Raw genomic sequence first — 12,528 nt, forward strand, 5'->3', positions numbered from 1 at the left:
TTTGAAGCAGAAATAGTATTTCATTAACAAGATATAGGCCACAATCGCTTTTTGGCAGGTTGAAAATGACATATTATTATATTAATGTTCTTTTAAAAGTTTTTCAGCAGTTCTTGGAGAGTATTTGAGATATAATGTGTCACATAGGACCCTTCTGAATGACATCCACCAAGTTTGAAGCAGAAATATTGTTTCAGTGACAAGTTATAGGCCACAATCACTTTTTGGCAGCTTGAAAATGGCATATTGTCAGTTTTATTGTTCCTGTACAAGTTATTCAGCAGCTCTTGGAGGCTGTTTGAGATATAATGTGTCACATGTAACCCTTTTGGATGATATCCAACAAGTTTGAAGCCGAAATATTGTTTCAGTGACAAGTTATAGACCACAATCACTTTTTGGTAGCGCTAAAATGCCATGTTCTCAGTCGTTATTCTGCACAAACAAGAAAGAGTCATGGTGATACTGGCACAATAGGTCTTTATTGTTTTAACTACTATTCGACAGTCTTATAACAAATATGAACAACGAGAGTAGACATACTAAACCTGTAGGCATTAATTATTCCATCGTGATGCGTGTAGTCATTCGTGACTGCGCTACACACTGAAAGCAACCTTCTGATAAGCGCCATAATTCGGTTTCAAGAAACGTTAAAGCTCCATAAATGCATACCTTTGCCTAATAACGAAGGCATAAATGTGTTTGGGTTTTTCCCCCCCACGTTAAGTAATCCGGGCGCTGCAGCTTTAAGCAGCTGTGCGCGCTCCCGCGGACGGCAATCAGTTTCTGGCAGACAATCACATTTTGGCACAACACCTGTTAACGTAATAACCAGTTGATCTGGGGGACAGGACACCGGGAGTTTCCGTGAAACCGAAAGTAAACAGTTGATATGTTAATAACGAGTGTTACGCCCTCCATTGTCTTTTATCGACGGTTCCCAATATTTGTATGAGACACAAATCGCAAATATTAAGAGCAACAGTGAGAAGTGTTTGGATTTGTGCAGGTTGCGGTTTCTTGCAGGAGGTTGAAGATGCTGCTGTTTCTCCTGCTCCTTATTAGCGGTAAGAAACTCTGTAAACAATGTTTATCTTGCACTCAGACCGAAGTTTGCTCATTATCGCAAAGGTAGATACGCGCAGTGCGTGAGATTACCGATTTAATGATGTGTGGCTTTATTTACAAAAGAGTAAGGGATGGTGTGAGAAAGTCTGGACCGACAGACTCAGTGCTTTGTGTTGGAAGTTTGAGCCTGGGGGAAGCTAGCCCGGTGACGCAGGTCATGGCTGCAGGTCTGAGATAAAAGGCTTTGATCAGATAACCCTCTACATAACAAAACCACCATCATTCTCAGGAGAAGGAACAGGCACTGGAGTGGTCACCTATATCTGTTACTGTTCACAAAGTGTGACTCACTGGGATATCACCAGTTAAACTTGAAAGTTGTTTTCGTTCTAAAAACTGTGCGGATGGCGGATTGTTTATTTCCTGGTTAATCTCGCATACTCCGATCCGGTCACCGGAACTTTTCCCCTCTAAAAGCTGGTTTTGATTTCACCAGGAATAAGTCTGTTTATTTCTTATCTTTTTTTAATTCCCGTGTTACATACCAGTGTTTTACAGTAAATGTTACTTTCTATTCCAAATGAAAGTAAAAGTAATGCTTATCATAAAGACTGCTACATAAGAATAGTGTTATGGCCCGTCTAGGCGCGGCCAGACCACGTCTGCAACATAAAGGGTGATCCATCCCCGTCCAACCACAAGCAGCACGTCACACACTTAATACTTTGTGACAGTGATTTATTTACAATAAGTGCAGTTAAACAAAGGAAGGGAGCATACCATAACTTCAGGGTGAACCCAAGGCCAAAACAACAAACAAAGGGTAACCTATCTCAGGAATAAACACAACTTACCTACTCAAAAGAGCTAAACCAAACGACAATCACTTTCCTCCCTGCCTAACAAAAACAGGAGAAAACTGATCAAACAAAAAGGCGGTCCACCCCTACATGCTCTTACATTAACATAATATAGTGACACAGTGAACGGTCTGCCGGTTGGGTTGGGCCGGGGATGAATGAATTGGCAGTCCCTGGCGCTCTCTTCTTATCCGCTGCCTCCCAGTCCTCAGCCAATCGGTGTGAGCCATCCACCCTGGATGCACCAATCCCGGAGGAGCACCTGGACACTCAAATTTACATATGATTACGATCAGTTGTAACAATAGACATAAATAATGAAATCGGGATAAACTTTAAAATCCCTTTAAAAGCAGCAGTGTGACGTTTAGGGTTCAGCTGCAGGTTTAACAACTGTTCAAACCTATCAGGTTTTGGCAGGAACTGGGAAACACACTGTTTATGATGGTCATTGCAATGATTTGTGTCTCAGTCAGGTTTGTTCTCATGAATGATGGTGTGTGAATTGTGGTACAACATTATCTCGTCTCCTTTCATAAAGGATGCACCATGTCTGCTATACTGAATTAAGTAATAAAAGAAACGTTTTAGTATTTAGAGGACTGTCATCTTATGTGAGGGGCACTTTAATGTTCAAGTGCAAGCAAACAAGCAAACACCCAGAAATATTTCTGAAAATTTAGTTTCGTTTAGTTTTTAAAAAATGTAAAATACTGCATAACAAGACAAAACTGCAAATGTAAATGCATTATTTTTCACTCTTAACGTACTGAAGCATTTTAATTAACAAACTACCAAATAAACAAATTGGTACTCTCTTTCTGCCATTGTCTGGCCAGAAAGAGATCTATTTATTATAAAATACATTTATTCATATATTCACATATATATAATGCAGATATATTTTTTAATATATCTTTATTTTAGAAAGCACTTTAAAACAACCACAGCTTACGCAAAGTGTTTTACATTGGAAGTAAATAATAAAATTACATAATGTGTAAATAATAGCCAAATGAAAGTAAATTAATTAATTAGTGTCACTTGTTATTAAACCAGCTATTAAGTCTCACTGAGGTCAAAAGCCAAAGAATAAAGTTGGGTTTTAAGACGTGTTTTAAAAGTGGACAGTGAAGGGGCCGCTTTAACGTGCAAGGGCAAGTTATTCCATAATTTAGGAGCGACGATAGAAATGGCACTGTCCCCTCTGAGCTTCCTCCTGGATCTCGGTACTTCCAAGAGCAGGTGGTCAGCTGACCTAAGAGACTGATTCACAGATCAAATTTCCTTTGAAAATGTCATTTCTTGGTGTAGATATCACAACAGGACATCTGAAAACACAATAACATGGGAAGTTTTAAATGAATTATGAAAACTATGTAGTGGTGTGGAGTGAGCACACGTTAACAATCCATTAAAATTGGCTCTAAAATTGGTTCTTTAAGGTCAACTTAATCATTCATTGCTCTAAAATTGACAAAAAAAATAGTATGACTTAAAATCTATGATTTCTACAATAACATGTCAAAGTTTACCTTTGAATTCTCTTTTAAAGGTCAATATATTGATCTGAAGGCAACAGTGATAATAATGTTGTATAGAGCTCTTTACAGTTGCAGCGTTTGGTTGTATGCATATGGGAAATTATATATTGGAATTCTAAATATCACATTACTTTGAACTTCACACCTCTTCTTCAAGGTCAGATTTTCATAAAATGTATTTTTTTTCATTAAATCCCTGCTTAAAATTCTGCTGTCTTTGTTTTGTTTTGGCAACATAAAGGAAATGAGACTGGCATATAGGGATTATAAATATCACAAAAGTGTCGGTAAACATGTGACAATCAGTCCTTGTACAGGATGGACCTTTTATTACTAACAACTGACTGAAGCCTTTGAATGTTTCATGTTAGCTGCTCATGATTGAAGGCGTGGTATATTTCTGACTTTAAAGTGTCTGGCAGAACTGTAAAAAAAAGTAAAACATAGGTGTGCATTCAAATGTACAGATTAAATTAATTACCACTGTCTTTTGCCTCACCAAACTTACTTTTAAGTTGTTTGAGGTCAAATAACAAAATCATCTAAGTTTATACAAACAAATTACACAAAAGTCTAACTGACCATTTACATTTACTAGATCTTACAATAAATATGTTCAGTCATTATTTATTCACTGATTACATTACCTTTACAGTAACTTTACCAAGCACAGGTACCCATTTCACTCTGTTAAACAAGCTTATTAAAGATTTTTTCAGTCTTACTGAGTAAATTTAGATTTCATAGACAGATTAACTGTAAATAGTTCTCTCTCTGGTCCCTGAAATTTACCATTTGGACACAGACACAAACCCAAAGCATGCAGTTAACCGTGGTTTCTGTTTGTGTGTCCTCACAGGTTCCCAGCATGCCCTGGCTGAGGTGGTGGAAGTGTATAAGGAGGCAATGTCCGTCTTGGTGCCCTGCCAGTACTCGGGTATTCTTCCTGAGAAGAATCCCACAGTGATGTGGACTCGTAACGATCTTGATCCCAAATGTGTTCATCTGCGACTAGAAGAAGGAGATGATCTCAAAATGCAAAACCAGCGTTACAGGGGGCGCACATCAATGACGTCTGATGCTCTGGAAACTGCAGACTTCAGCCTCACCATCAGAAGACTAGAACTGAGCGACAGCGGCATCTACACCTGCTCCGTCAGTGATGGAAGAGAAGAACTGGGACAGAGAAACATAGAGCTGAAGGTCAAAGGTCAGAAAGTAACTGCAACTGATTAGTAAAAAACCCTATACTGGGTAAATGATACAATCTGATTTAGTTCATTTATATTTATTTTTATTTTCTTAAAAAAGGGTATCAAGTGTTTGTGGCCGGTCTGGCCTGACACTCAGATTGCCGTGTTCTCTGTGTTGTGTTATGTGTAGGATGAGAGGAGTCAACTCTTGCTTTCTCAGCTGTTCACATAAAAACAAATTCAGCAGAGCAACTTCATATGACTGGGCTTCTGCATGCACACCTTTAAGAAAGGGAGAAGAATAGCGGACCACATGAGAAACCACCTGCACGCTCCTATGACCAAACCTTAGTTCGGCAAATTAGCATGTTACAGTAAAGTGCTGTACGCGACAGGGAAACAACAACACACTAAGAACATCCAACAACACTGTGAGACAAAATGCATAAGCAGAACAATGTCTAAGGAGCTTGGAAAGAAAAGCGTCTGGACTTCTTTAAGTTTCTTGAAGACATTTCACCTCTCATCTGAGAAGCTTCTTCAGTTCTAAGGTCAAATGGTGGCGAGTCAAGATCTCCTGGGTCTAGGGATGGATTGCCCCTCCTGGTACCAGGACCTGGGGCATAGAGTATGTTTGGGGAGTGTGATTGTGTGTACAGTGTTAATTTCTGTTTGTCCCCACTTTGGGTGAATGCTAAGAATTTGTATGTGTGTGTATGAGGGTGGGAATAGATGTTTGTGTCTGTGTGTGCCTCTTTGTCTATGTTTATATGTCTGGATGGTTCTTAGACTCAACTTCTCTGAGTATATCAAAGGCCCCCCTGGTTTGGGGGCCTATCTCCCGCCATCACACTCCCTGCCATTGGCTGATGTCATCAACTGTTTGTGCATTGGTGGTCTCAGCATACATGCTGGGCTCTCAGGTATGTACTAGCTCACTGGCTTGGCGGGGCCTGGTTGGTGCACTTGGCTCGGTCAGGCCTCTTCCGGGGAGCCCTTGGACCTTGGCCTATGGGCCGGAGGCTCGGTCCGGTCTGGCACAGCTGGCTGCTGGCAGAGACTATGGGCTTCTGCACCATGACTGCTGGGTGACCCCCCATCTGGAGCTCTCCTCAGCTGCTTCCAGTATGGTGGCATAGCTGCGCCTCTGGTGGTCCTCCTTGGGCTCTTGTCCTCTGGGGGACCTCTACATGTCTGGAGCCTCGATCTCCTCCATGCCTGCTTCATGGGCTGGGGGGCAGGGCTATGGCTCCTGACCCCTACCATTAGACACTGACATGGTTGTTGCTGTAGTTTCTCTACTGTCATTTTTGTTTTTGTTTGTGTCCCAGAGTCATGTCCAGTCTAATTGTAATAACTTAAAAAAATAAAGATTGAATAAACTATGACAATTAAGTGGACCAGTATAGCAAAAAGGTCTACTGCGGAAAGTAAATCTGTTGGGCATTTTTCTTGACATTCAGACAATAATTTTGATTGCTACAATGCCAGATAGGACAGGGAATGTTTTATATATGTGTGTGTGTTTGTGTATGTATATATATATACACACACATACTGGGCTCTAGAGTGCAACCAATTTGGTCAGAGCCATCGACCTCTGAATGCTGAAAAAGCACAGTGTATCCAGAAAACATATTATATACGGTGATAAATGCACTGTCCAAGTGTCCCCTGTCCCCAATGCCTTTCAGCGGCAGGCAGCAGCAAACAGGTCATCAGAGAAGGCTGATGTGATGATTAAGTTTAATATTATCTACAATATTGCCAAAGAGTGCCAAAGCACTTTAAGCACAAGCACAAGATTGTTAATGAATGCAAATCATTAGGTAACGGCCAAGCAGAAAAAAGGTCATTGTTTATTTTGCTGATTATTTTCACTGTTGATTGGATAGTCCGTCACACTGAATTACCGGTGGGATTTTCCACTCTGCTTTCATTAAGGATGTTCCACCATGCAGATACTTTTGGGTTGCTTCTTTCAGTTAGAAATGGACAACTGGAATACGCCCTTTGTCACAGGTCAATGATTAAAATATTTATATAAATGCTTCTACAGCTACTATTTTGCTGTATTGCCCTCTCAGACCAAGAGGTGGAGATAAAAGTGGAGGAAGGGTCACACTCAGTCATCCTGCCCTGCAAAACAACACCTGACCTGCCTGATGACACGAGAGTGGAATGGACTCATTTGGATGTAGAACTCATGACGGTCCATGTGTATCCAAACAGAAGTGAGAACCTTAAGAAACAGGACGACCTTTACTGTGGTCGCACAAAGATGAACAAAGACCTGCTGAAAACTGGGGACGTCAGTCTGACCCTGAAACACCCCACAGAGAGAGACAGTGGAGGATACATCTGCACCGTCTACAGGGACAAAGACATCCTGAGACAGAAAGTAGAGCTGCAGGTCAAAGGTCAGTGATACAAAAGGTCAGAGTATAGATGCAAATGAGAAAGTAGAGGTGATTTTCTTTTCCTCTCCACAGAACCATTTCCATCCTGGGCCATAGCTCTGATGATTCTTCTGGTTCTTCTTGTTTCTGGAGGTCTTCTATTTCATTTGCGGCACTATTTCATGTCAGGTGAGTGTCTCCTACTACACTACCCATAATGCCGATGGTCAGCAGGTGTCCTCTGGTGGCTCCTTGACTGTGGCTCACACAAACTTGTTCCAGAAGCTGAAAGAGTTGAGAGTTACAAACAGCTGATACAGAGAGCTGAAGAGAAACTTCCAGGTTTGTTCCAGAAGTCAGAAAACCTCCTTCAGACTCAGTCATTGATCAGTGAAACAGCTCCACAACATGACTTTACTAAACAGTGTGTGTGCTTCACTGCATTGATCTGACACAGAGGCTGCATGTGGACAAGCTGTTCTTCTTCTGTGGTGGTAAACAGCAGCTGACATGGAAACATGTCCTGACAGTAAATGTTGCAGCAGCTTCAGTAAATGTTCCTCCTTGAGTTGTGCTCAGTCATGTGGTGGAGAGCTTCAGATGTTCAGACACATGAGATCTTCATGGTTTCTGTGCTGATGTGTGTGAGACATGGCCGACTGTGGAGGCTCAGTCTGTCTGTTCTTCTTCATCCAACATGTCTGCAGCACTTTACAGGACGCTGCAGACGAGTTACCAAAGAACGAGTCAGGAACACATCAGGAACAAACTGAGACACAATCTGACTGAGACTGGAAGACAAGGAGGGACAGGGAGGTCATGTGACCATCACAGCTGCTGCTGATGTCATTATGTTGTGCTTTGTCCTCTCAGTTTACCAGGTGGTGGTAGATTCAGGGGTGGAGTCTGTCCAGCTGCCCTGCAAAATCATTCTTCCCCCAACTAACAATGATAAAGTGGAGTGGCAGAACAGAAACAACAGGAAGGTCCACGTCTATGAGAACGGCTCTGATCAGCCTGGAGAACAGGACGAGGTTTATAGAGACCGAACAAAGATGAAGAGAAACTTACTGGAACCTGGAGACTTCAGTCTGATCCTGAAATACCCCACAGACAGAGACACAAACACCTACACCTGCACCGTCTACAACAGGTTACGAAGAAGCCCAGTGAGGAAAGATGTCGAGCTGATAGTCAGAGGTCAGTGATGTTGATACAGATCAAAGGTCAGAGCACTACTTTGTTTTTATTTTGCATTTCATATGATACCCAGTTGTGAACTATCCATAATTCATGGCGACTGCTGGGGAACTTCCCATCATGCACTGAGCATATCTTTTTCTCTCTTCACTCTCCATGTTTTCCAACACCACTTGCATTAATTATTAATAATCACAAAACTCTTTTACTTTCACACAGTGGGTCTTCAGTGCTGTCTTCCTGCACTCACTGCCAACCTGTCATAACTGCACCTCTGTGAGACTGGTTCTGTTGGAAGAACGTCCTGTTAAAAGGAAGTTTCTCCTTGCCAATGTCACCAACTGGTTGCTCATAGGGAACCTGATTTGGTGGTCCCTCTCCAGGGCATCTGGACTCTATTGATGATCAATGAAAATTAATACTAAGTTAAGTCAGTTATTGAACTGACATCAGTTTCAGTTATTACTGGGAGGAACTCTGTTATATATCTTGGAGTCCAAATTACTAAAGAGACTTTCTTTACATGCTGATAATTAATTTGCAATCATGGGATGCTGAATCATTTCTGATGGAAATACAAGATATTTAAGCATATGTGGATCTAAATGGCTATGACAGTGATGGGTTAATTTTCATAGATTTCAGCTCTCCTAACTACACCTATTTGTAATTTCATCTCATCACATTTTTTTCACATATTTGGCCTGAAGGGAGAAGAAAAAGGCCTGACAGGGCAAAATGGTTAAATAACAAACTTTAATTTAAAAGGTCTCCACACAAGGAGAGGGCAACACACAACCCTGCACTACTGACTACCAGCAGCAAACTCCAAACTGCTCCCAATATGAGAAACTGTAAAAACACATCACCGAGGTGCTCCATTCTTTGGGCTGGGTCTCCAACAACCCTTGAAAGTAGATCTCAGCTAGCCTTTAAAATGTTTGAAGACTAATTGGTGAGAGAGAGCCAGGTCCAGAGTCGAGGAAAGGAGTGCCAGATGGGGGAAAAAATGCAAGAGAGAGAGAGTGGGAGCACCACACAGATACACCCACCTAGCCCCATAGTATGTAACAGAGCCAAATCAGGAACGTTCAGACTAATCAGGAGATAAAGGTTTGGATCTTAAACATTGCTATCCTTACAGCTGAATATATTTATTAGTGAAACTGGTGCATTGTTTGGTTTGATCAGTTTAAAGTCTTTCAAGAAGATTCAGTGAGTTAAAAATCAGGGTTACCATATTAGCCATCTAGCCGTGTTATGCCATGTTGTTACTGCTTCTGATGTCATCATGTTGTGCTTTGCTGTCCTCTCAGTCCCCGAGGTTGTCAAAGTGGATTCAGGGGCGCATATTGTTGAGCTGCCCTGCAAAGCCAAAGTTCCCCTGCCTGAAGATGCAAAAGTGGAGTGGAAAGACAGTGATAATGACAAGGTTCACGTTTATCAGAACGGCTCTGACCAGCCTGATGAGCAGGACCTGATTTATAGAGACCGAACTAAGATGAATGAAGACCTGCTGAAAACTGGGGACGTCAGCCTGACCCTGAAGTACCCCACAGACAATGACATAACAACCTACACCTGCACCGTCTATAACAGAAAGGGAACTGTCCTAATGAAGAAACAAGTGATGCTCAAGGTCAAAGGTCAGTGCACACTTAATAACAGAAGTTTGGTAAAAGTACATTTGTTGGACCTACATCTAGAAGCTACATTTACCTTGAAGGGTGTTGATCACGTACTTTGATTTAAAAATAAACAAAAACAAACAAACAAAAAAACAGAATGTCATATTAGCCCTGGAGGCCTAGAATTTACCACCCACACCCATTGCAGCAGCTCCCCTCTTGTTCAGTGCTTTTGGAATTATGACTGGGTTTAGTTTAGAGGCCTGGAGAGTAGTTTGTTAGTTTTAAAAGGCTAAAATAATCTGCAACAGCTATTTACTACGGAAGAGGATTAGGGACAGTGGGAAAAAAAACAAATTGGCGCATTTTTGTTCCCTTTTCCAGAATTCCGGAAAAGGGGGGGAAAAAAGACATGCCTGCTTTTTCCCCCAGTAGCTCTAATCTCTTCCGTAATTTATATTAATGTGGGTTGATACTCAAGTTTTTACCTTTACTGTTTCACAAAGGGTTAAAAAGGGAATGTCCATGTTTTAGACTCTTTGAATGAAGGATTTCATTAAAGAAGTTTAGCAGGAGCAAATCAAAAGCAGAATCAAACAACAATAATTCCAAAACCAAGTCACTTAATCACACTTATCTATTTAACCTACTCTGAGCTAATGTTGATTTTGTTATGATCTTTATTCTGTGCTAAGTTCTTTAAAGTTATATTCCAGTAGGAAACAATGCAGATGCAAATCCTCTTGAATTTATAATCCAACACGGTAAAAATGAGTAGAGAAAAAGTAAAAAATGCAAAGTGTTCTGTCTGTGGTTGTTCCTCCTGCTGTACTTGGTATATTTTATCATTGTGAACTCCTACAATCCAGTCACATGATTTCTTCTGCTCATTGCAAGAACTAGCCCCAAATTTTCCTCATGTGTTCATTTGCATCACTCCTCTCTCTCTCATCCTGTTTTTCTCTGAAAATCCAATCATTGTTGACATCATCACCTGATGTCTAGCCATACCTTATCATTCGTAATAACTTATAAACCAAACACTAGGCATTTTGTGCAGTATGACCTTTAAACAGTTGAGGAAACAGGACATGTGGAAGTTAAGGTACTGTACATGGCAGGTCTACAAAATGAACACTATCCGGAAGTAAAATCCTGAAGAACAGAAAATCCAGCAGGAATCTGGCAAAACACCTGAGAGATCCATGTGGACTTTCAGTTAATCCATCTACTGTTTGCCTGTAAGTCTGAAATGGCCCCACTGAACACTCGGTGGAGGCTCTGTTAAGGTTTTGGGCTGAAGTAGGCTGTATTACCTAACAATACATAAAGAGGCAACTACTTAAAGAGGTCTTGAAGCGACTGTTCTTGTAGTTTGGTGCAATAAATATAAATGAAACTGAATTGAATTTAATATTTGGTATGACCACTTTTAAAATTGAAAATAAGCTCGATTTACTTCATTGTAATTTCAAGTGACGTTTTAACTGTGTCAGAATTTTTAAAACTCAAAATCCTGGCAATCCTCCTGGCACTTAACAGCGTACACTATGTTACTCTGTGTCGGAGGACCTGATCCTTGGGGTGAATCAATTTTGGGCACAGTCTGTTTTGGAGTTTAAAAGCCACAGAGATGCAGTGTTTAGAAAAAATGTGTCTCAACTGCTCCGATACTCCTGACACGGGATCACGACAGGTTTTCGCTTGGGCAGCGGTTGTCCTTCTCGCCTGGAGCTTTCTTTAGGTGTCTTCCCATCTTTGACAAATGTCCAGCTGGAATAACCACATTTACTCAGGGCCTTCTTGATGTGCTGTTCTTCTGCTTCCCTGTACCACAGTTCAAGTGATCCGTGAATTTTGGTATGTCCAGAAATTTCAGTTTTCAGGCCCCTCTTCTGTGGAACCAGCTTCCAGTTTGGATTCAGGAGACAGACACTATCTCTACTTTTAAGATTAGGCTTCAAACTTTCCTTTTTGCTAAAGCATATAGTTAGGGCTGGACCAGGTGACCCTGAATCCTCCCTTAGTTATGCTGCAATAGACGTAGGCTGCCGGGGGATTCCCATGATGCACTGAGTGTTTCTTCTTCACTCACTATGTGTTAATAGAACTCTCTGCATTTAAACATACCTGTTATTAACAGTGTTGGTCAAGTTACTTGAAAAAAGTAATCAGTAACTAATTACTGATTACTTCCCCAAAAAAGTAATCCCGTTACTTTACTGATTACTTATTTTCAAAAGTAATCAATTACTTAGTTACATAGTTACTTTTTAAAAACACGATTTACAACCTGAAGAGGTGATAAAGTGATAGATCTTTCAGCCCAATTCTACTTTTTCTACATAATCCATCATACAAAATGTAATCAAATGGAAAAGTCTCTTTTTAAAATTTGTTTTATTAGTTTTAATCTTTTAACTTTATGCATCAAGCAAAAATTTAATTATATGAAACATTCTCTGACTTGAATAAATTAGTTTAACATTTAAACCTATTTTCTGCACATTCCAGCACATAAAATAAAATATTTTTTGTGTTTACACTCACTCTTTCAAATAGATGCAAGTAAAACACAGCAGAAAATAAATAAAGTCAAAGACTCAGCGGTCCTTTTGCTCTATTTTCACCTG

General features: G+C 40.6%; 1 protein-coding gene across 2 annotated transcripts in view; it reads left to right on the forward strand.

Annotated features, from left to right (window-relative positions):
* Positions 1–901: 901 nt before the first annotated feature.
* LOC147333815 (uncharacterized) overlaps positions 902–12,528 on the forward strand; it is a 61,152-nt gene continuing 49,525 nt past the window's right edge. For both annotated transcript variants that reach the window (XM_086270116.1, XM_086270124.1), the window contains exons 1-6: positions 902–1,070; positions 4,335–4,685; positions 6,756–7,088; positions 7,161–7,256; positions 7,941–8,267; positions 9,584–9,913. In XM_086270116.1, coding sequence (XP_086126242.1) covers positions 1,040–1,070; positions 4,335–4,685; positions 6,756–7,088; positions 7,161–7,256; positions 7,941–8,267; positions 9,584–9,913 — 1,468 coding nt within the window. In that variant the 5' untranslated portion in view covers positions 902–1,039. The remainder of the gene's footprint in view (positions 1,071–4,334; positions 4,686–6,755; positions 7,089–7,160; positions 7,257–7,940; positions 8,268–9,583; positions 9,914–12,528) is intronic.

This window comes from Aulonocara sp. 'chitande type north' Nkhata Bay, linkage group LG3, assembly GCF_057382095.1.
Source record: "Aulonocara sp. 'chitande type north' Nkhata Bay isolate Kocher_YH1m ecotype deep benthic linkage group LG3, A_spYH_male_GT1.1, whole genome shotgun sequence".
Lineage (NCBI taxonomy): Eukaryota > Metazoa > Chordata > Actinopteri > Cichliformes > Cichlidae > Aulonocara > Aulonocara sp. 'chitande type north' Nkhata Bay.